The 24,994-nt window shown below is 41.7% G+C and overlaps 3 protein-coding genes across 5 annotated transcripts; 1 reads left to right on the top strand and 2 right to left on the bottom strand.

Annotated features, from left to right (window-relative positions):
* Positions 1-738: 738 nt before the first annotated feature.
* On the bottom strand, positions 739-9,698 carry acbd3 (acyl-Coenzyme A binding domain containing 3). Of its 2 annotated transcripts, none has more exons than XM_053444535.1 (8): positions 9,426-9,698; positions 7,431-7,572; positions 6,686-6,826; positions 6,249-6,407; positions 5,788-5,962; positions 5,129-5,372; positions 4,418-4,705; positions 739-3,268 (listed from the first exon to the last, which is right to left on the bottom strand). In XM_053444535.1, exons 1-8 carry the CDS (start codon positions 9,691-9,693, stop codon positions 3,054-3,056), a joined length of 1,632 nt encoding a protein of 543 aa, XP_053300510.1. In that variant the 5' UTR covers positions 9,694-9,698; the 3' UTR covers positions 739-3,053. The 2 variants fall into 2 exon arrangements, with proteins under 2 accessions (XP_053300510.1, XP_053300511.1); XM_053444536.1 differs by having other exon boundaries at positions 4,418-4,702.
* A 3,397-nt stretch (positions 9,699-13,095) lies between these two features.
* mixl1 (Mix paired-like homeobox) lies at positions 13,096-14,645 on the top strand. Its single transcript, XM_053444534.1, is given in 3 exon segments — positions 13,096-13,192; positions 13,385-13,605; positions 13,788-14,645. Coding segments are annotated over 3 exon segments (1,176 nt in total).
* A 186-nt stretch (positions 14,646-14,831) lies between these two features.
* On the bottom strand, positions 14,832-22,066 carry lin9 (lin-9 DREAM MuvB core complex component). 2 transcript variants are annotated; one of them, XM_053444532.1, is made up of 15 exons: positions 21,946-22,066; positions 20,672-20,704; positions 20,094-20,185; positions 19,205-19,315; positions 18,957-19,087; positions 18,529-18,654; positions 18,265-18,422; positions 17,987-18,120; positions 17,687-17,815; positions 17,236-17,334; positions 17,060-17,140; positions 16,843-16,968; positions 16,552-16,734; positions 15,908-16,005; positions 14,832-15,790 (listed from the first exon to the last, which is right to left on the bottom strand). In XM_053444532.1, exons 1-15 carry the CDS (start codon positions 21,974-21,976, stop codon positions 15,685-15,687), a joined length of 1,638 nt encoding a protein of 545 aa, XP_053300507.1. In that variant the 5' UTR covers positions 21,977-22,066; the 3' UTR covers positions 14,832-15,684. The 2 variants fall into 2 exon arrangements, with proteins under 2 accessions (XP_053300507.1, XP_053300508.1); XM_053444533.1 differs by lacking the exon at positions 21,946-22,066 and adding an exon at positions 21,460-21,861.
* Between the last annotated feature and the right edge of the window lie 2,928 nt (positions 22,067-24,994).

Here is a 24,994-nt window from a genome sequence, read left to right as displayed (position 1 = left end):
TACCATCTGAAAGTGAAAAAAGATCATAACGCTAGGAAAGATGGGATTTGTAACGTGAAAATATGAGATCTGAATCTTAAACAAATTCTACAAATGTAAAAATAAGACCTCATATATAAAAATATTCATAAAAATGAAAAATGAAAACCTTTAATTCAAAAGAATTCCAGTATTGAATGAAAATTATACTAATTTGAAAATACTTTTGCTTATTAGTCTGTATACTTTTTCAAAGTTCAAGATCCGACTCGAACTTTCAGCTATATTGTGACATCCAATGTGCATCACGAGGGGAAATAAACTGAGGTGCATCCTCCCGCCACACGTTAGTAACATCCGCAGTATGTCCCCCTCTCAGCACAAAATGGTTTTGACAGGAAAGCAGCTTTAGGAGGACAAACACACCGCTGCTGGAAAAAGGGGAACAAGCCGAATGATGTTTTGCTGTTCATAAGTCATATTTGTTAACTCCCATTCCCAACAACGCCTCTTTTTACTGTTAAAGTCTTCTTCTGAAATACAATGAGTGTTCTGCTTCTCACAGACAAGGCATGGAGCCAAGTGTTTAAAATGTAAAAGCAGAAAAGAAAACACAGACCGTGTGCATCTGAAATTATTATTAATCCACCCACGCTTTTTATGCTATGATAGCATCAAATCATTGAAAGATTTAGGAACCAATGACACAAGGCATTCAAATGTGATCATATTTAAATAATTAAAAAACACAAAGGTGAGTAAACTGTCCAGTTCTAGACATGAACATAAGTTTAATCAAGATTAAATATACGGCCCAACTCAGAAGAGATCCAAACAAGTCAAAACAATACAAAAAAGATGCGCTTCTCTGTCATGTCAATAGAGCCTTAGCAGTTTTATACTTCCTGTGAATTTTGGACTTTCATTCAGGGTAAAATGCATACATCTCTCATTCACCATATTTTACAGTGCATTTATTCTCGAAACAATAGCCTCCCTCCACATCTAAAAACCCATACATAGTCATTTTGTAGAATTATTTACATACAAGGCTTGAACAAGTCGACTCAAACCATTCGGTGAGCAATTAGAAACTTAAGAAGTAAAAAGAAAGAGAAAACCAACATCGCACATCAGAAGATATGGGAACTTGCTTGAACTTTATGGCTTGTTTTGAGCCATAGGAAGTGACCTTACACAACTCACCGAACGGGCAGGAGGCGTGAGCGGCCTCCAATTAAATAATATGCCAGATCCAAAAAGGACAGAGGAGGAGTAACAGACTTGCAGGATACTCCACCTCTGCGTCTTTGAGGTTTGGTTGCGTACATACATAGAAATGAACAAACACAGCTCAAGAAGTGTTGCAAGTTGAAACCAAATGTCTCTGAAGCCCAGTGAAGACCCCCCCACCCCCCATTCAATAAGCAACGTTCAGATTCCCACAGTTGATAGAGCACTGCTCATAATGCACCAGTTGGAGGGTACAGAAAAGAAACGTGCATATTTAATTTGAAACCAAACAACAGGGGGAATCTTAATTATGGCAGTAACAAAAAACAAATTAGAAAAGGAAAGTGGAATACATTTTGATGTGACCACCTAGTAAGTAAGCGACCACGTCACCCAAGACACAATTAGAAGTGTAATATCATCTTAGTTTATTTCACGACACAATGTCTGAGGTGACAAGTTGGAAACAGACCGGAACACCAGCGCTGTATTCTGCGTTGTGTTGTTGTTCGAGCGCTGCAGAGACGCAACAGCGTGTCATGACCTCCGAATAATTGAGTTTTTATTGTTAGATGTGTCACAGTACAGCCGCTCCACACACGCAACACAAACAACTCCCAGCAATACAACATCTGTCTTAATACACTGCCCTCCTTCTTTTGACGAATTAACGTCATCTCCATGTGGTGTAACCATAAAAACAGGGACTCTCAACAAGAGAGCTGGAAGGTGGAATAAAATTGAAATGGCATTACACAGAAAAATATTTCTAAGAGAAAACAATCTGTTTTTAAATCTTTTAATCTGCATCACACACTGAGATGTTTGAGTTTAGACCCACAGCCATACTGTAACCATGTGTTTGTTATGTTATATTCCCTCAATTAACACCCATGACTTCATTTGGAGCTTCTGCTAAATCCTGCGACGCCTTCTTGCCCGTCCTTCATAAATTCTGCCAGCAAACTCTAATCTAAAAAAAGAAGAAAGCCACTCCTGATGCCCTGATGAAAATGTAGCAGCAACTAAAAGGTGACATCTGCATGAGACCAGGCCAAGAAGAGCACTGCTTCCACAGAACCTCCCTCAGGTCTTCATATATGCATGGTAGCTAGGGAAGAAAATGACGGACTGCTTAAAAAACATGATGACGTGTGTGTACAGTTGTTTTTGTAAAGTGTTAGTAAGACTTGGCAAAGACCAGCAGCTCTCTGAGAAACAAAACGTTATAGTGTCAGGCAGTACATGTTCAGTATAGTACAACTTTCAACATTGTCTGTGTTCTTGTGGGATAAACAACCGCTGTTACCGGCAAACTGGAAACGTTTGGCTGGCACAGTCGCCTGGTGTCCGCTCCTGGTCATGAAAACATCACTCAGGGGCAGAAGCAGCCGCAAGGCCACGTTGGACAGTGTCGGGCCGGGGTGTTGACATGAGAGGAGCCCAGGGTGAAGAGCGGTAGAATACAACATGAGAGCCAGGTCTTACAGCTTGGTCTACGTGAGCGCAGCAAAGACAGGTGGTGAATATACAACAGGAATACACACTCCTCCTCCGTGGGCTCGATGTCAGGATCTAGCATGGGTGCATCTTGGGACACGCAGACACACACACACACACAGTACAAACATAATAGTTGAAACTCCAGACTTGGGCTCCACATGTGCCTCTTTGTCTCCCTCTGGTGGTTTTGTCCAGAACATATCTGGTAGCACATTCTCCTTCACACACACACAGGCTGCCATCGCACAAATCTCCACCAACACAGCAGACTCTCACATACACATATAGATATATGAACATACACACTCCTTGGCTCCCCCCTGTGTCTGTTTTCAGGCTTATCTGGTGTAGTAGACTCTGTAGTAAACACTCTTGGAGCGCCAGAGTGAATAGGAGTTGTCAAACTTCAGTAGGTAGACTCCACGGCCGGGGTACTGGTGGCTGCCGGCGTACACCTCCTCATGACAGTCCCGCCGGTACACCGGCACAATCTCGTCCACCTGGGGCTTCCCTGCCTCCTTCTTTGCCTTCTCCTCCTCACTAGGAGGTTCTCCTGCGGGCAAAAGAGCAACATGTCAGGTCGAGTAAAAAGGCCGGAAGGAAATGTGACAAATGTGGCAAGTTTCATCTTTTTGAATGGCACAAAGAAAAGGCAAAGAGTTTTCAGATATGAACTCAGGACCATGTACAGGAAATTTGGTCCAAACATTCTAGGTACATTGCCTTTCACAAAAACACGTTCGCAACAACATAGAAATGTCTAAACCATGAGGTGGTGCCTGGGTAGAACTTGCAGGAGAACTTTGAGCGAACACAAATTAATAATTGCCTACTCAGGTTCGTGGCACAAATATAAGACCATACAGCCGAACCATGGGCAGGTCTTACACCACTGAAAGGAAGGACTGGCATATATGTGTAAACATAATTCAACCAGCAAAGCCAAAGCCAATTCTGCAGCACAATACTGCCTCATATCTTATCAATGTTTAATTACCATGCTCTGGATTCCCACATAAAGCACAAACAGGAGCTCCTCTGCCCCTGGGAGAACCAATGGATGTTTAACAATGGTGTAGTCCAGTTGTGAACATAAGATAAGCAGGAAAGCAAATCCATAAACCTGGTAAGTTTTTCCATCTCTCCATAAATTAACACATGCAACAGAAATGGATGAATGAAACAGATGTTTTTGTTCTAATCAACAGTTTTTAAACCGTGACTTGACATTTCATTAAATAGCATCTGTTCTTTCATTTAAGAGAGACAACACAACAATCATGAAACATAAAACTAAGGTTGGGCACTGGTGCTAAATCAATACTTTGTCAGGTGCTTTACTACGTTCGTCGTGTTCTTTCCTCTACACACAATGATTTTCAAACATTTGTCTGTAAATGTGTGCAAACCTTAGGTGCTGCCAGAGCTATGTAGAGTGTGTTGCCAGAGGTACATGTTAAGTAGGTATGTGTGGTGCTGTGTCTGGTGCCTGTAAGCAGGGAAACCAAATCAGAACATAGCCAAGGCACGGAAATCTGCTGATTTGCATACCGTACATAAAACAGACTTGTGTTATGTGAAAGCACACGTTATAATTAAGAGTGTTTTCATTTCTATAGACACATATCACCCCAACAGGTTCATTGACATTGATGCCGTACTTGAGAGTGATTGTATCAGATACGCAGCAGCCTCATCTCACCTTCATCATCCTCGTCCTCGTCACTGGACTCCGACACATGCACACTAACTGAAGCAGAGGCGGCGTCCGTCCACTCGAAGAAGACCCCAAAGCCGATGTCATAATAGTCCGTGGCAAACTCCCAGAACAGGTAGGAGCCCTCCTCGTGGGTGGGGACCCGCACCGTCACCACCTCGCCGCGCCCCACCGTGATCACACTGTCTGCGTCCTGCCGGATCTTCTCCTTGAAGTCCTTGATCTGTGGCCGTGTCCACATGGAGGGAGCAGCTATGACCGGTGGGGAGTCTGCTGTGATCGTCGAACAAGAAACTTATTATCAGCTTTTTTACACTATGCATCCCTCCATCTTTGCTAAACCCTTTTCAGAGATCACAGAGACAGGTGCAAGTTTTGGAATAAAACTAAGGCATTGTTTGTTCCAGGTGTGTGTGCTTACTATCGAGCATCTCAGGTTGGATGATACCTAAACCTGCAGACTATCATGTATCACTTGTTCTAGCTCTCCTCTTCCCTGGCCTCCAGGTCATATCAACAAGGTCACAGCAAGTACGACTCAGGTTTCAGGTTTGGTGCAAATGTTTGATTGTAACATAGAAATATTTCTGCCCTGTAGCCATTAGCCGTACAACAAGGAAAAGTGTGGATTGTTTAGTTAACTCCAATGAGCATGTTTGTTTTTTTCTTTTGTAAACACAGAAACAGTTGACCAACCTAATAAAGGTCCGTTCTCTGAGACCTCCTCTGCCGGATCAGGCTCTGGCTCTCGGTCCATGCTCTCAGAGTACGAGTCTGAATGGCCTCCGTTGACCGTCGGGGCTTCCTCGCCGCCAGGTAAAGCTGCACACAACGGTCCCGCTGCTGAGGCGGGAACATGGTCACCGCTGTTGAAGTTGCTGGAATCCAGCGTCCCCTGCACAATCATATCAGCCTCCTGCTGCTGCTTCTGTAAGGCTGCCTGAGACGAGAGGAAGACAACACTGAGTCAAAACAGGGAAAAACCAAACTACAGACATATGTCCTAAATGTTGTGTTTCTACAATGCTGTTGGAATAAGTAGAGATGCTGAAATTCCTCCTGAATTCTTGATATATATCACATTTTATAATTGTATATATATATATATATATATATCATTCTTTAAAAAAATCAGTTTTCTTTTCCTAGAATGTCTTCTTCACCACTCCAAAACATCTTTGGCTGCTACAGGTATGTAACAAATTGTTGTGTATTTTAGATTCCTCTATTTGTTTTATTTTTCAAACTCGATAATAAGTTCTATACAGATATTCACAAATATCAAACTGTGATTATTTTTAACAGAACAGTTACCAAAATCTGATGATCTAACAATTATCCTAAACTGATCCTACCTGTTGCTGGGCCAGCTGCACCTGGTAGAGCTGCTGCATGTACTGTTGGTAGTGCTGCTCCTGGAGTTGACGGATGAGGCAGAGCTGCTGCTCTGTGCTGTCGGGGTACTGCTGGGCAGCGTACTGTTGGAACTGCACTGCTGTCTGGGCATTCAGCGCTGCCATTATCTGTTGTCTGGGTAAAGAAAACAGAGCAGTGAAGTTAGTGAGGATGGAGATGCAGGAAATGGTGTGGAGGCAGTGGTGGACAATGGAAACTGTAGTTTTCTTTACATATTCAAGAAGAGATGTAGTAAATAGATTTTGGCATCTCTGGAACAGCGCTGCAAAGACATTACCCCGATAGATATCCGTGTCAGAGGAGTTTGATGATCATGTAGAAGTAATGCTGTAGTCAATCAATATATGCCCACGCACATAAAGCAAATGCACCTTGAGCAAACAAGCACAGACACACATACTTCTGCTGCTCAATCCGTAGCCTCTCATCCTCTGCCTGTCTCCTTTCCTCTTCCTCTCTCCTAAGCCTCTCCTCCTCCTCAAGCCTCCGTCTCTCCTCCTCCTGTCTTTGACGCTCCCTCTCCTCCTCTTCTCTCTGCTGACGCTCCTCCTCCTCTTGCCTGTTGAGTAACAAAGACATGAAATTATAAAATGTATCAAACTAATTACAAACCATATATATATATATATATATATATATATATATATATGGTTGTGTGTGTGTGTGTGTATATATATATATATATATACACACACACACACACAAATATATTTTGCTCTATCGCGCCAGGTTTTTCTAGCTTTAAATAGGACGTTTACACAAACGTTGTAATGTAAGTATATTTAGACACTGGAGCAGAGGGATCTCTCTCATGGGAACTGCAGCTGAACAAGTTACCTTTTCCTCTCCTGCTCCTCCCTCTCAATCTTGTGTGATGTGACGTAGGGAGCAAAGAGGTTACAGCATTTGTTAAGCAGCTTGACGAACTCCACCATGGTATCCTCCTTCTCCATGTTACCCAGGGCGGCCCACTCTTTCCTGCACACAGAGTCAAATGGAGGTGAGGACAGACAACAGAGGCCGCTATGCACTAAATTCTTTTTAGAATACATGCAGTTTCACACTCAGAAAGAGGGAAATCTAAATCTACATTTTTAGAAGTCTACACATGAGTTGACATTTGTCAACTCATTGCTTGGCCAGTATATATATATATATATATATATATATATATATATATATATATATATATATATAGGCATCCGATTTGGCAACTGCCCCCAAGAATTTATATTGGTCGGGCTCTAGTTTGTAACGAGCACTTCAGAAAATAATAAAACATTATTTTACCCATCAACATTTTATTTCATTGTAAACACATTATTAAAATTAGAGATCCTTGCAGATGGTGCAGTAAAACAGGCTTAATTCCCTCCAAATATTTACTAAATGTTAAATTCATTGGGAGGTAAGAAGCAACCATCGAGAGTTAAATGGACTGTATTAACAATTACTGAATGAAAAGGTGTGTGTGTGAGTGGGTGTGTTTCCTGAAAAACAGGTTAGTTGTTGGATTGTCCTCAGTAGTTCGAAGGTCACGCACACGCACGCACGCACGCACGCAGAGGTCTGTTTGAGTTACCTGCGGTCGTTTCCTAGGACATCAAAGAATCCGACCTCAGGTGAAGCGTCAGGATTATAGGGGCCCAGTAACACCTGTTTGTGGAGCGCCACCAGCCGAAGCTTCTCCTCGTAGGTCGGGTGGAAGGCCTTGCCATCTTTATCTGAGAGGAGCAGAGTGGAAGTAACAAGTTAGCAGTGTAAGTCCTGCTGTGACAACCATTTGTTAACACTACAATACACTTTTGTGTTTTCAACCGCCTCGTTGCATCGTATTTCCTGTTTCAAGACTATAGAGTAGCGTACAGAACAACTGCATTGTTTATCAAGCTAAGTTGAGGCAAAAGGACTTGTGTGTACAAGTTAGGCAGGTAAATCGAATTGAACTAAAAAACACATAGCACACATTGCTAACACACAGAGCGTTAACACAGTCATCAGATATGCTACACTGAAAAACAACAACACAAGGATTGTGTACAGTGTACAAAACGCCTGACACGTGTTCAGGATGCTTGCAAAGTAACCACTGACCAGAAATCACTTAGGGTGAGACACAGTGGTCTCGTCTGGATAACGGTTATGCACTTTACTGGAGTGTCCGCCCTAGATCCCTCCATCCTCTTCAGTTATTACAAAATGCTGCTGCTCAGCTTATCACAGGCACAAAGAAGGCAAGACCACATAGTAACAAAGGGCGACCATGACTGACCGAGCTTTTGCTTTCATGGACTTACATTAATGAAAGTTGCTCCATAATTAACGGATTCTCTAACTTATTTTAAAACTTAAAAAGTTGTCTGTATTAAAAGCTTTTTGTTTATGTTTGACAATGACTCTTATTTACCCTGACTGATCCTATTCTTGGCAACTTTCACAGAATATTGCTGAAGCATCCTTGATCTCAAAAATAGACATTATAAATACTTGTGCATGATGCAATAATGTTTTTTCCTGTTGTATTTTTAGCGTAGAGCAGATTAGGCTGAGCGACTGGCCAAAAATTATATCAGGAATTAAATAAATTCAAATCCAGACTAGTGACCTGAATTTTCATATCAATATTGATACTCATACCGATAAGTCTCACGTTATGATTTCTTAATACTTAGTCTTTATTAGTGTAAAGAGAGATTTTTGGAGTGAAGGTTCTGATTTTAACTCTTTTATGGGGAGACGATGATAAAAGCTCAAAGCATAAGCAATTAATCACACTGAACTTTTGTTATATTGATAATGATGTCCAAATTTAGTTGCAGTACTAATTGATATTGTTGTACTGCCTGGGCCTGGAGTGGACAATGTGCAAGTTATGACTCTGATGCCAAAGCCTCTCGGCAGAAGACTTCCACACTGAAAGGATCTTCCGGTTTGACTTCACTCAGAGCACGACGAAATCCCTCAGGTGACCGTGTGTTTCCTGCTGGAGTAGTGGCAGCGTGGGAGTGGTGTGTCCGGTTGTAAATCATGCTGCTGCTGCTGCTGCTGGTGATTAGCACTGGAAACGTAGCTTGGTGAACTGGTCATCAGGGGTTTAGAGACAGGTTTCATCCACAGGAATGTTTCCTCCAGCACAGCCGCTGACCTGCAGGCTTCCTACTTCCGCCACAACCGCAAAAACAGGGCGTGTTTTTCCCAAATTAAAACAGATCAGCGCACATTAAGAGTCGGACTTTACTGCAGCTAGCTAGTTGAGCCGTGTACCACAAGTTTACTCCCAGAGAAAAGGGGGCACCCTTAAGCGAACAGCACATTTAACACGTCTCCAGGTCAAACTCTCGTATTAACGGAAGCGACGTGTTGGTTTGACCCTTTAACAGCCACGGAACACAGCTAGTTAGCCTCTCGTGAGCAGTTAAGCTAATGTACCGTTGCGGCTGTCAGCGGCAGCCCCGGCGGTGACAGCTAGCAGCTAACGTTAGCATCCTGCTAACCTCAGCCAGCGGACCGGCTCGTCGGGTTGTTTTGTTTTTTTAAACATTCGATCTGCGTTATTGTGACGAATAGATAAAAGTACCTTTAAAGAATTTCAGCGCCATTCCGTAGAGCTCCAGTAGAGGAAAGCCCCATTTCCCCTCTATCGCGGATTTGCCAGTCTCTCCATCTTCGCCCACAGCGGCTCCCGGCGTCTCGGGCTCGGGCTCCGCGGGTTCGGGTACTGGCTCCTCCACCTGGCCCTGCTCGTCCTCCGGGTCCGGACTGAGGGTGAGGCCGTCGATGGAGACCTCGAGCCGGCTGGAAGGAGCAGTGTCGAGGTCGCCGCTCTGAACCTCGGTCGCCATCATGCAGACTGTCAGCTGAAGCGGCCACGTACCTACTTCCGCTCAGACCGGCCGGAAGTTCCGGGAGATTTTTTTCACCCTCAGATGTAAATAATGATGACGCGCTCAACGATCCCAGTAATATTTTAATTTGAACTCCTCAGGCTGATGTTTTTACACATTTTGTCATATATTTAATTGTATGTTATTGATGCACGAAGTTCCGTTTATTTTTTTCCGTTTATAAGAAAAAATGAGAAAACACGTTAGAACATTACAAGTTATCTGTTTTAACATTAACTCACATTATAAAAATACACTGATGAGTTTCTTTTCTTTTTTCAGCATGGCAGAAATACACATCTGTATGAGACATGTTTTTTAATAAAATGAGCATGAAGAATCCATTAAATTGAGTTATTAATTAAGATATTTTACAACTAAAACAGATAAGTGCTTTCTGGTGGAGACCCACCAGAATGTGTTGAGCCAGTTTATAAATGACCTCAAACATAACATCCTGGCATTTCTTTAATGGCATTTCTTGCAATGCTAGTGCCAGTGTATCTGCCCATAGCTAACACTTATTGTTGATGTATCAGGCCAATAAGAAGCAATCCAGCTGAAATATGAATATGCGATATAGCAGCAGTATCCATGATCCTGTCCTCAAGAGACGAGTACACAAAACAACAACAATCATCACACTGAAATTCTGCTTATCAATTTTATCAGGAAACAATAAATGTACTGTAAAATCCTAAAAACGTCCCTCAAATACACGAAGACTGACCCGATAACAAAAGCAGTTAAGATAGCTGAGATTTTCACATATCCCTGTAACCTTGTAAGGATAATTTTCCTGTCTGTCTGCAGGTTAAATGTATAGTGGTCAGGTCAAACTGTGGGTTCAATAGTGGTCACCCTTTCAAGGTGTGAAAGTGCTTTTGTTTGTGTCTTCAGAGGCTACTGTCTACTGGAAATGGCCAGTGGAAATCCCAAAGTGTTTCTCCTGTTTGATGTTTTAAAAAGTGCAGTCTGTTTACAATCTATCAGCAGTGATCAGCTTAGAACTGTGTCCTTAATCTAATAAAAATGTCAAATATCTATCCCAGGCTGTCAAACTGAAAATTATTAGCACATGCAAAGAATAGAAGCAAAAGTGCATCACACTGCTGAGATGATGTTTTTCATTGGAATCGGAATCTGGTTTTATTGCCAAGCAAGTTTACACATACAAGCACTTTTCTTAGGTGTATTTGTGCAAGTATACACTTAAAAAAGACTATGAGCACCAGGGGAGGGATTGTGCATATGTTGTAATGAATCACTAGAGACTTGATTGTGCAAAATCCAGCTACATGACTGGACTGCTTTGTGGTCATAGATGAAATCTTTCAGATCCCGTCTATTCTGGGATCTGCAGGTAACTCTCTGAAAACCTGTGACTGAACATCACAAAAGAAAGATCAGGAACTTCAACAGCCTGATTTTAGCATAGCAATCTGGTCTGTGCACACAGGCAATACCCAATTAGGGTCCTCAGACAAAGCAACTGTGAACGGCTTTGCCAACAGTCACATCCTACCTGAACAACACTGTATGTGTCAAAGTGCAGAGATGGATGAGTGCCATCGTGGATGTGAAACTATACAATGACCCTCGAGTCTCTTTCCCACAGAGATCTACATGAAAGTTACCAGAGACAACCATTGTAGATTAAGGCAACGAGTCTAAGGATTGTCTAAGACTCAAGCTAGAGCTGCATCTAATAAATCCTACGAAGTGGGGTGTGGTAAATACTCTGACAGTCTTTTATATTGTATTGCAGTATTCAAGTCACACCCAAAGCAATTATATATGAGGCACAAACTGGAATGAGTTATTACCCAAGTGCGTATACAAATCACTGGAGAGAACCATCCTGGATTATTGATAAAAGGGTGTGACCACAACAGCACATTCCTTCAAATCCTGTCCAAATATGTGGCAGCAAATTAGTCTGTCTGTGTTGTTATCTGAGCTCTTGGCTCGATCCCCCTCTGAACCTCTGAATGAAGGTGAGCCGTGCGACAACAAGTGACCACTCATGGGTACTTTTGAACTGGGGTTTGTGTATTGAGATCCACTTTGTTGCCACTGAAAGGAGACAGGAAGCGTAATTTCTTATATAGGTTACTGTAGATAAGTGTTGAGGGGCAAGCGTCAGAAGACTTGGAAAACTTAATTCTATATTCTTTGACATCTGGTTCTAAAGAAAATAAAAGACTCAACTATGTAAGAAAATTCCTGGTTGCAAAATCTGTGTCTATTTCAGATTGCACACATTTTTATTTAAAAAAGAAAATACATTTAGTGTCTTCTTTCTATATCTGTGAAGTGATATATATTTCTATATACACACACACACACACACACACACACACACACACACACGTATATAAACAAAAGATATTCCCATATATTTCAACATGCTCTATAACAGTTGTATTTATGAAGACATATAAAGAGATGTCTATGCTCCATTAAAGATTTGACACATAATGACAAATATGGAGATGTTCTCATGTTCTATAACAGTTATATATGATAACATATAAATACATTTCCATGCTCTATCGATTGTGTAGGCCTATATGATGACATGATTCAACCTTTATAGAGCATGAGAGATCTCTATATATATCATAACATATATAATTGTTCATATTAGTGAATATAGTTATATTGATTGTATGTTGCTTATTTCTTAATTTTGTATATGTATAAACACACACACTGTACATAGAATGACTTCTTTATACATTTCATCACTATATTATATCACTCTCTCTCTATATATATATATATATATACATATATATTAGTATGAAATAGCTCAGTGGAATGCCCCCTGTGAAAATATATAGGAATATGTTTGTGTAATATGTAATCTAAAATTAGATCAAGTATCAAATATATATATATATATATATATATATATATATATATATACAGCTTGTAGTTTTTTATTTCTGTTCTGTTATCACCAAACAACAAACCACAGTCGGTGTGCGTCTCTAACCTGTGGAGGAAATTGCAGTTTGCGACGCTCCCTCTTTGAAGGCTACAGATCCATTATTGCTTCATCCATTCCAAAGCGGATAAATGTTTTCACTGCCGATGTGTATTGAACATGCAGATTCCATTAAAACCCCTTTAAAGCGACCTGCCACCGCTCCAGCGCCCAGGTGTGAGGCCTTCACACCTCCGCCGCGCTGCAGACGTCTGAAGTTGCTGCACGGCCGCTGCAGTGCCAGCCGCCACTGATGGCCTCCCCATTCACACATCCTCAGAGCATCACCTTTGATCACGGGGGGATTTAACCCCGACCAGCACTCAAGCTCTCACAGTCAGTCAGCCGCCGGGAGAGAAACGTACAGGATCATGTCTGCAGTTCATGGGAATATGCGCGTCGGGGATATGAACCATTTCCAGATGTTTCACGAAGGACCTCTGCAGATGAACAACATGGTGAACGCAGGTTAGAACATGGAATTTCACTGCTTTCTCCTCCTGTGTTAGAAGATCTACGAGTAGCTTCTCCGATTCACGGTCACGGAGAAATTAGCAGAGTGCCATTTCTGTGCGTAAATTACGCACAAGTCCGGCACCATTACTCTTTGACTGCTTCTCTTCCTCAGATTATTAAACAGATTGTGTGTTTTCATTTCAGATTATGGAGCCTCGGATGTGACAAACTATTACAACTCAGCAAACTCGGCACCCAGGGCGGATAAATGCGTGGCCATACTGACACACCGGAGGAAGAGGACTAACTTTACCCAGCAACAAATCGAGGTGCTGGAGAAGGTTTACTCAGACACCAAGTATCCTGACATCTACCTGCGGGAGAGACTGGAGGCTCTGACCGGGCTACCGGAGTCCAGGATTCAGGTAATGACCCAAATTCCTAAATATGATCAACTGATTTTAAACCAGTAAAGAAAGGATGAGATTAACAGTGTGGGAAAATGCTTTTATTTTCGACATCTTAAATAACCTTAAATTGAGTCAGATTTAAGGAGTTGTAAAATGTTTAAATAATTTATTAAATGACCTTTCCTCTCAAATTCCAGGTGTGGTTTCAGAACAGAAGAGCTAAGTCTCGTCGCCAGGTTGGCTCATCAGTGTCCATGAAGGTCTCCAATCCACCAGCAGCTGGGCCCTTCAGCCAAATCCAGAGCAGGATGGGTCCTGAGAAAGGTAATTATTAGTCTTACTCAAATATGCCTGTTCAGTTATAGTGTGGCGCCATTAAAATACTTTTACTCCACAAATATGGTTATTTGTCACTGAAATACCCTTAATTTGACTTAAATATAACCTAAGATTCACCTTTTTGGTTTTGTCTTTCAGTTTATGACAACAATCAAAGTGCAGAGCCACACAGGATTGGTGGTTTTGGATTAGAGGACAGTTTCAGACCCTCAATGCACCAGAACAGTGAGGACCCACACCGGACCGGTCTACCCACCAAACCCAGCAGCTACGAACACACATCCGGCTCCTGCATCTACGAGAAGGAGGGAGCCGGTGTGAAGCCCGAGCAGATGCAGCGTCACGAGCTGAGCGTCAACGTCCCGTGTTGTAACATCCACCTTTATCCGAAGGAGAGCGAGCATCCCCCGAGAATCGAGGCCAACTTGGCAGACAACCAGGGGCCACAGGTTCTGGTGGAATATGACAATTTCCCTCCCAACAAAACCATTGGACCAGAGATGAAAGTCGTGATCCCACCCCTCCCGACCCACAATAACTTCAGCAGGTCGTCACCAAAGGATAACGGATGCCAGCTCCAGTATCCACACGTGAGGACCACAGGCGACAGGTTCAGCCATTTCTCCCCGATCCACGCCGCAGAGGCTCGGGACTTCACCGACTCAGACTCTGACTGGGAAAATGAGGCCATGGCTGGGTTCGGTGGCTTTATGTGATCTACCACAATTTAATTAAGAGAAGTTTCATGTATCATAAGAGCTGATATGAAGAGATCTACATGTATCATAAGATAAGTTTGCATTAAAGGAAATAAGTATTTATTGTAAAATAGTAATAACTGTAAAAAAAAAACACAATTGTTTCACCTGATAATAAAGACTAAAAAGTAAAAAAACAGATGCTGCTTTGCAATATTATGTTTAATATAAAAAGAAACATTTATATACAATTGCCCTGAGGCACTCTCATATACAACTTTACAAAACTGAAAAAGGACGTTCTCTAGGAAAATCTGTCGACTTCAATATTCAGGGTTACATCGGTGAAGCAGGCTTCGTGTGTGTGTGTGTGGGTAGGGGGGGGGGGGGGGTTGCAGCAACAGCCATGCCGAATGTGGAAACGCTAAGCTCGTATAAGCGAGTAAAAGGCATCAAAACCCCAGAGTTCTCCTTTATAAAAATACCAAAATCTCTTTTCAGTGCACACAAAATTACAAAAGTCATTTCTGAATACACAGAAATATTGACAACAGTCCTAAGAATCAGAGATATTGTACAATTATCTACAATAAACAATTTTTATAAAACATTCTTTAGCCTCCCCTGTGCTTACCATCAGTGGAGCAACAGTACACAACACATAACAGCGGGGACACTTTTAGAGATAACAAAATATTGTTTCATAACCATACACACCTAGTCAAAAATAAATAAATATGGATAAAAACTGTAAGAATCAATGTTTGGCACATGAAACCAATAAATAAGGTTTGTGATCAATTGGGCGCACAAACATTTTCAAACAATAAAAACGTGTGGGTAAAACACTCATGACATCCTCCTGTTCTTTAGCGAAGCTTCAGGAACCTGGACAGAGTTGTTTCACTGGGGCATCCAAATTCTAACTGTGTGGGGGGGGTCCACATCACCCTGCACAGGCTTTTGTTCGCAGACTCCACCTCAAAAGACAGAACTCATGGACCACACGTTTATTTTGTGTGTGTGCACCTGCGTTGGGTAAGGATGATGCCAGTACTCAGACTGCATTGGTGTTGTTGGCAGAAAATGCATGCAGGTTGCCCAGCTGACTAAGGCCACTCTGGATGTGTGCCACGTGGATCTCAACGTTATTCTGGAAGCAACTGGAAAGACACAAGAAGTAAAGACATAAGTGAAACTGACTTATATAGTACGAGGAAAAGAACGTTGCTTGTGCTTGAAATTTGATCACATATAAAGTTATGGGCCGTTCTATTTACCTGAGGTTGGTTGGATCAATTGATGCCTTAATGTCATTCAGGGAGTCTGTTAGCGATTTAAACTCAAATGAATTCAGGTCTCCACCATCTGCCAGACACTGAAAAACAACAGAAGAAAACGTGTAATTAATATCTCTGAATTGGTTTTCATTTGAGAAATATGAACAAATTCATTTCAACCAGAAAGAAAAGCATTGAGGATTTCCTGACACAGGTTCCAAATTTAAACGATCAGACTAATCAGCTGTTTACAGGCTCCTAAAACTGAGAAGTTCAGAAACGCTGCCGGCCCCACAACTGCCAGCAGTGAAGGTAATGCTGTCAACTCTGTTATTTAAAAGTTCCACCTCTTTGTCAGTCCAAGAGAAGAAATCCCTGTTGTTACTTTTCACCATTGATGTTCCTTGTTCATAGTATTTTCTATCTTGTAGTAACTAATCAATCTGCTTCCTGTTTACACTGCACATGCCCAGTGTTCACGACTGCCACGTAATATGCATTTTAAATGTGTTTAATTGACAGGGATTATCACTGATATGGAGCTAAAACGTTCTTCTGGACAGAGAAAATGTAAGTGTTAAACGCTGTTTTAAAAGTATGAATGAAGTCGTAGACAGCAAAAGCAGAGTGTCCATCCCCTCCACCTTGATCTGTAGGAGCAGAGCAGTGAGGCGGGAGATGAGGTGTGTGAGGCTGGGGCTCGTCACGCTCGGCTGTCCGTCCTTCAGCGAGTTGCCCAGCTGCACCATCTGCTGGGCCTCTTCTTCACTACGCCTCCGAAGTTCTGTGGGATGGTTGGCTGGAACCATGCCCTGATCCGGAGCAAGCTGCACACACACACACACACACACACACACGTTGTTGATTTACACCGTATAAAGAGGGCTGTTGTTTTAAATAACAGGGTCAGAATTATACTGTATCTTCTGACTTACCTCACAGCAAAACTGCTGAACTTCATGCAGCACCTTGTTCAGATCTTTATTGAGCTGCTCCAGCTCGAGCACTGTGGTTGCATATCGCTTCTGGAAGTCCAGGTCAATAGGCATCGAGTACGATTTCTAAAAACACAAACATAGTGAAGTGGACTTGAAGCAAAAGCATTTCATTTGTTTTTTTGTTAAAAAAAAAAACTTAAAAATATCACTGTACCAGCCTCTCTGCTTCTGTGTTCATTTCTTTCAACTGCTTGATGTGCTCTTTTTTGATCATGAGGATTTTGGACAGTCTTGTCTAATCATGGAAAAATTGAGACAGGATTTGTTAGAAACAAAAGTTCAAAAAGTGTAAGGATGTCACCTTTAAGATCTCCATCTGACAGGATTTACCACTTGGACAAGGAACTTGACAGGAAACCCTCCCAGAGTCTCTCCCTCGGCACCGGGCAGTTTGTTCCCCCACGGCGATTGGTTGATAGTGTCATTGTCCTGTTGTAGAAAATTGGACAATGTGGTCATTCATCTTCATAAGCAAGCTATGGTTTGAGATGTGAATTATTTCTAAAGAATTGGTTTTAATTTGCAGCATGACAATCATTTGATCAATTCATAAGATTGGAAACAAATCTTTAAAAACTTTGAAATCAGTCTTTTTTCGACACAGGCTCATCCGTCTTCTTCTTAAGTCCTCTAAAGACCAGATATTTCAAAATTCACTTGTGAGACCTGTTCATTCTTTAAGGGGGTTAGGTCTGTTGGTACCGAACACAGTCTCCTCCGGCGTATCAAATTCTTTTTCGTTTTTCTCTATTTTGGGATTTCAGATGTAGGCTCAAGTTACCATAAGGATAGGGGTAGTAGCAGTTGGGTAGGGCCCTCTTGGTGGAGTCATGAGGTTTTGCATGTAGCGCGTCGTCCGGTGCTTCTGGGCAAAGGCTGAAATGGGCATCGTCTCATTGGGCTCATTGCTCTGGGATGAAAAAACAAATCAGCACTGGATCCCGAAGAATGGATCTAGAAACTCCTTAGCTATTGTACAACTTCATGTTTTGAAATGTTGTTGTTTTTAAAATGTCTAATTACACTGCATTATAAAAGTTGCAACAAATTTAATTGTCTTAAGACAACAGGCAACTCTTACCAGGACTTCATAGTCAGGCACTGTGTGTGTTCCCAGGCCAGTGCGGTCAAAGGTGACGCGATAGGTGGCTGCACTGGTGTCCACCGCATCAATCTGCCCCGTGAATAACCCATCGTGGACACCTCGGAGTCGGGCTGGTGGAAGGAAAAAAATTATCGGTACAGAAATATAATTATAAGTCCATTGGACATGCTAAGTTTCTATTGACAGAACATTTTAGCTGAACCTCATTGCAGATCAATAGACTGCAGTGATAATGCCATTATTTAAGGTCTAACCGGTGACTTTGGTTCCTATGATGAGAGGCAGGGGGATTTCATCTGGAAGGTCTTTGCAGTTGGACACGTCGGAAATTTTTCTTTGCTGCAGCAGGCGCATCTTCTTTCTCTTCTGCTCCAGCGCTGTTCGCTCTTCAGAAAAGAACGCGGACGAACACCTTGACGAGGCAGAAGAGCAAACTGGGTTGACATGATTACTTCTTGAAGATTCGGTCTTCTGGGAGACGGTGTTGGGGAAAATTAAATTTAAACATCAAAGCGTACCGTCGAGGTTTCCCCATCAGTCTCCTGATTGTTCCCCACTCAACTCTTGTCAGCTTCCTTGTTTTTAGGTTGGGGAAAGACTCCTTGAGACACAGGCAGAATTCATTGTCCCCCTCAAAAAGAGGTCTGGAAGAAAAGAGAAAAAAGACAAATCATTCTTTTAGAGAGAAAAATATGAACCAAAAATTAAGCTTTAATGCACTCATTTACAGCTAATCAGGTTTCTGAAAGTCTGGGTATATTGTTCTAACATTTGAATAATATTAAAGTTAAGTCACTTGAACAATATCAATTAGTGGTGTGAATTAAAAGTAAATGTATTCACGATTTGTACTGGCATGAAATTGAGTTGAAGTCTTAATGTAGTAACAAGCAGAACTCTGACCACATGTACAGGAAGCATATTGTCTCCTAATGGAGACCCTTACCTGTCAATGTTGGAATAGAACCACTCATAGATGCACCATTTGTGAGCTTTGGGGAGCTTTAGGAGGTTTCTTAACCTCAGCCCTATTTTCTGGGATGCCTTTTTATCAGGTGTAACCACATTAGAAAACTTCTGTAAAAAAAACACAAGGATATTAAAAGGCAGCAAGATTTGGTTGAATAGGAAATAGAATTTAGTTTTTGCTGGCCACATAAGCTAAACATTACAACTATTCGGGCTGGGCTTGACCTGTGGTGTGGTGCTGACCCTCTGGCTCCTCCGAGGAGATCTAGAGGGGACACGCTGTGGCGTCTCATCTTCCTCCCGAAACAATCGGCTCCTCTTTGAGCTCCTTGTGGGCTGGAAGGACAAACGTGGACAGGAGATTATGAAGGGAACCAATACTGAAAGACTAAACAAAGTTTTTAATAAACTATCTCTTGTACTATTTGCATAAAATTTCCAAATTGTTCTACTGATATTTAAAAAATCAGCCTACTACTTTATTTAAGAGCGCAGCTTCGCACAGGAACAGATACAAACCAGGTGCATGTGGAACAATACATTTCAACCAGAGCCCGGCGGATATGGATTCTGGAGGCGGATGCCGATATTAATATTAAGGAGTTGAAATTGCCCCATACTGATAAATTGGTTGATAAACATGTTGCAATGATTCCTAAGATGTAGTTATAAAACCCTTATGACAAACATGTTTAACCATAAACTGCTGACACTGATAACTCTGTGAAAGGCTCATTTTGTTTTGTTTTTATGGGTCAACTGATAAATCGCTCAGGCTACAATTCCAACATCGCTCAGATATGGAAACCTAATGAAGCAATTAACTCAACGATTCAGGTAGAATAGACTATTGCAGAGACAGGACTTAACAGCAGCTGATAAGATCATCAATGGGCAGCAACCAGATAATATAATCTTACCAACAGCAACACTTCTATATTATGAATAAGACCATTACTGTGTAACAGACAATGCCAAATAACTGTTAATCTCATTTCTGCATTTCTATCGTTCTCTTATATCTTATGGTAGAAACTTAGCATTCATATAATATGGTTTCTCCTATATTACTTCCTCTTCACAGGTTTAAAACTGATAACGTCATGTCTCTTACTGTATCCATTGTGACGGAGGAATGTCGTCCCCGGGTGTTGTGAGCTCTTGGGAAGTTGTTCTTTTCATTCAGAGTGTTGGACAAACTACCCTCTGTAAGGAAACCAATGCATTTATTTAAAATAGTGCAAGACCACCAGAAAAAAACACTACTCAAATCTAAAAAAAATGCAAATAGATGTTCTGGAATAGAGGATTTTCTAAATTGAACATTTAGTTATTTTTACAGATAAAGAGATAAAACTGCATTGGAAACAATTATGACAACCACTTCCACTGTATAGAAGACTGTTTAAAGTGGTGGTGTTTGTCACCGTCAGCTTGTCATTAAGGCGGGGTCATGGAGGTCTAATCCAATGAAGGACTTAAGGTTAATGAACACATTTAAACAGGAAACCAACAGCATCTTTCAGGCAACATACAGATGGGATAATGGAGAAAATTAAGAAAAGAGTGTAATCGTACTTGAAAAAGTCTGAATGAGGAATGACCCTGATTTCCAGTAGTTCTAAATGTGACAGCCCACATAGTGCCAAGAACAAAACAACAGAACGATAGACACAGAGAGTGACCACATACCTTTTAGACTGACAAGTGCCTCAGCTGAGGAACCTGAGGAAAAGGAAAATTGGGCGACATCAATCCAAAGTATCACAGCAACAGCATTAAACCACCCATGAACTCAGTTATCAGTGTCTGATTAACACTGTTCTGTAATAAACACCAATTAACCAAGGTTCTAATGCTCAGATCTTGTTAAAACTGTTAATGATACAAGCAGTCATTTAGGAAGATGTCATCTGTGTTACTGCACTACATTACACAAAGAAGTGGGAGAGTTGATCCAATTGATGTGAACAGTGTGGGCATAACAATAGGAACCCCTGTCAACATTATTATTATAATCACATGGTTAGTTTTAACTAGTTGGTCCTAATTAACTCACAAATGAGCTATAACACTGACTATAGCAATGCTGTAAACCTTTAATGAATCATTCCACTGCGATGAGAAGGATAATCACAACGTGCTTCATAGTTTTGATTTACTACAATACATTTACTTCGATCATCAAAATAAACATATGTAAATGATTGATATGTGCCAGACTGTGCTTTAAAACACCGACACCAGACAGCTGGGTCAAACCCGGGTCCGATGCTGTGGATGCTAGCGCAGTCGGTGAGGCCTTTACCCCCGGATTGAGCTGTCAAGCACGGGTACAACATCAGCTGGCCAGATCATATCAAAAGGTACGAGCCGAGCAAGCTAACGGTACCGTAGCTTTTACCCAACCTGGAGAAGTGTTGGAGCAACATCGACTAAGATCGCGCCGAGTCACACGATTATTTCAGGTGTTAACATACCTCCACCAGCTTGTCAACACAAAGCGTCACCATGTAACCACAACCAGCGCTAACCAGCGTTAAATGCCAGTGCGGTGCCACGGAGGACTACAGCACTGGACGGGGCAGGCAGCTAGCGGTTAGCATGTGTATTGTGTGGATAGAGGCGTAGCGGCAGCCCCTTTTGTCATTGCTGCGCACGGTGTTGGGTTAGCAGACGTTAGCCCGCAGCTAAGCTAACGTTGTTTGTTTACCCGGTCGGGCTAAAGTAACTTGCTCAACTCCCACATTAGCCATGGTTAGCCTCTTGTGCTAGCAAGCGTTAGCCGACCGGACCAACCGGTCTCTCTCTGCGTCTCAAATTCTACTTCACGAACTCCTAATACAACTTAGGCTGATACACTGGGCGCGGAACGAGCGGCTCGTCGCTACATGTGTATTTCTACCACCCGGGGGACCTTTGTGTGTTAGCGCCGCAAAACTCCTTGAATTTGTGTTGTTACTCACTCTCGTCTAACAGCTGGTCCATCTCCGCCATCTTGAATTAGCCGCGCCGCTTTTTCAAAGACCTTGTCAAAATGCATTCTGGGCCGGGACGCAGTCTGGAGGGCGATTTGAGAAATAAAATCGAATCAATCACCGGATTAAGGAACTTTTAATGACGCGTTTACACATCAAGTCGGAATCGCTTCTTGTGACTCCGTCTTTGCATATAAAACGTCAGGGGGAGCGCGTGGGAACTGGTTTCATGTGCATTTAAATAAAGTGGACTCGGCAGCAGGCCCTCCATTGTTTCATACAACAACAAAACACTTTGCTTTCACTGGGATGTTTAATTTCCCTTTATTGGTGGAATAGACTAGTCAATATTTTATTCACAATTAAACATTTCCCTCTAGTTTTATCGAGAAAACAGAAATATGAGTTAACTCTTATTTCTGTGCTTCTACGCCAGGTTTGGATTGTTATGGTTAAGAATACAGCTCGACTTAAACAATAAACCCAATTGGACATCCTCAGTAGTCCTGAGACTCATGAAATACATATTCCTAAATGACTACGACCTTTGACCTGTCCCGGTGCAGGAAGGTCACTCAGGTCACCTACAGGAGGCCCAACAGTAGCAAACCACATCTACATTTTATTGATGTTTCAGTCTGCACACCAGGGGCGGCTCCTGGTACAGGGGACATAGGCGGTTGCCAAGGGCGCAAAACGCAGAGAGGACGGCACAAGAGACTGATTTATCAGCTGACTGATTTGGATTAGGGCGAAACAACTGATGCACCAGTTGTGACCCTAACATTTCTAAAGAGAGATTCACCATCTCGACTGTATTCAGGGAATCTTTTCAAATAGAACCGCGCTGTTTGACTCATTACTGTAAAACCAGCTTTGTAACTTAACTTTCACAATTTGATTTTCAAACACATTTCACGCAGTCTTTTTAGTTTGTTTTATTTGTATTCATATATCACCCAGCAATTTGCAGGCGCTTTTCAAAAGCACAACTGAATGCAGTGTTGTGCATGAACGCACGCAAAAGAACGCGCTCATTGAACACGTTCACTTTTATGAGAACGATGAACTGAACGCAACTCAATGACAAATAATGAATATGAACGGTGAACACGTTCATATTGTAGCGTCCTCGCGTATAGACGACAGGACACTTCTCTCTCTATGTGTAACTTTATTGAAGTCCAGTGAACACGACACACTTCTTGTTCGTAACTCTGACACTCTTCTCATCCACCACTGTATTCTTCACTCCCCTTCCTCATTCACCCTTGATGGAAGCTTCATGGATCAGAGAGGAACCTATACGGCTCAATAGAGCCGTATAGTGAATGAATCTGGAATCTTCTCTCAAAGACTATTTTTTAAAATTTAATTAAAAAAAAATATATTTAATTTGATTTAAAAAATATATATTTAATTTAATTAATTTTTTTTATATTTTATTTTATTTTTTACATTTCATCATCATTTCTCCGCGCTGGTTCAGGGGTAAATGATGCTGGTCTTCACAGGTGACTGACCTACGCAAGCCTGTAGCAGGAGATTAGATGCTTGTGTGTGTGGCCGCAGCGCTTCCTGGTTCTTCCCGGCACTACGCTGCCGGTGCGAACAGACAAAGTATTTAACATGGGCGAGGAAAGGAGGCGGAGCGCTTTTCACAGCGCTTCTACCTCCGGTGCGTCCCGGGGTTAGAGGATGATGGTGTGACGTTAATGTATTGTTTTACATTGCATGTGTCACGTCATGATATGATTTATCTGTCGCCTGTACCAGGAGCCGCCCCTGTCACTGGTTATCTTGGCTCGCTGTCTGGCCGGTAACCAGCCGTCCGGACCGCTCCGTGAAGAAGGAGGAGGAGATGTTTCTTTACTTGGAATGCGGCCACTTTATTTCTCGGATATACAGCAGGAGCAACACTCGCATCACCTCTAGTAAAGGCAAGGGGTAGTGATGGATAAGGTTTTCTTTAACAAGTTAAGTCTTTCATTCTCACTGTCCACCTTAAAACTATGAAATGAACTGAAATATGAACTAGTTCAGAATTTAAATGGTGAACTATGAACGTGAACTATTCATGTTTACTTGTATGAACTGAACTTTGAACTTGTTCATGAGAGTAGTGAACTTGCACAACACTGACTGAATGTAACACTATGTCTCTTCTTCCTGGGGATAACGATGCATATTTTCAAATGATAGCAGTCTTATAAAGTAGTTCAGTTTACAGTTATTAAACTAAGCATAATTCCACCTATCCTTAAAAAGGGAATATGTGCATACGTCCTTTAAAGCCTATATGATTGTTTGATAGACCTATGCATTGACTTCAAAACGGGTATTACATGCAAATACACAATAACCACACAACTTGGTAGAAGGAAGCTGCATAGATAAAAGATGAACAGTACTAACAGGAGAAAACTTCCTTCAAAGTCGTACACAACACAATATGGATGATGGGTACACAATTGTAGCGATGGTGGATACTTTTACCTGTATTTAAAACAATTGAGCTTTTAAAAGACCTACCTCTTACATAACTAACCGTCAAGTAGATAAACTACAGGTCTATTAGAAGAATTTAGATAAACCATTAATATTAGAAGAAGAGAATTTCCTTCTCAAACAGAGAAACTGTCTGTTTTCACCTTAATCCTAATATGGCTTAAAAACCCAAAGCAAAGAATTAAATCATTTCAACATGCATCAGTCCGCCTCAGGTGTTTCCCTGACATACACGCTGCGGGGATAGACTGCGGTTATAGTCAAAGATGAATCAAACGTGTCTGATTTTTATTATCCAAAATTATTCTGAGGAGTCAAGAAAAAAGCCCCATCTCACAATATTAAAAGTGTAAAAAACACCAAAAAAACCTGGATCTAAACCACAAATGTGTTCTTTCCTGACCAATACCCCAGACCTGCCGGTAGTTTTTGTGTAGTCTTACTACTGTACAGACAAACGCAGATACAAACTTTACCTTCTTGGAAGAGGTAATAAAGCCAACAACCTACTAGTTAGAAAAACATCCAG

The sequence above is a fragment of the Pleuronectes platessa genome, chromosome 17 (assembly GCF_947347685.1).
Source record: "Pleuronectes platessa chromosome 17, fPlePla1.1, whole genome shotgun sequence".
In the NCBI taxonomy this organism is placed as follows: Eukaryota; Metazoa; Chordata; class Actinopteri; order Pleuronectiformes; family Pleuronectidae; genus Pleuronectes; species Pleuronectes platessa.
Note: the sequence above shows the minus strand (reverse complement) of the source record. Positions and strands in the feature narration are given on the sequence as shown.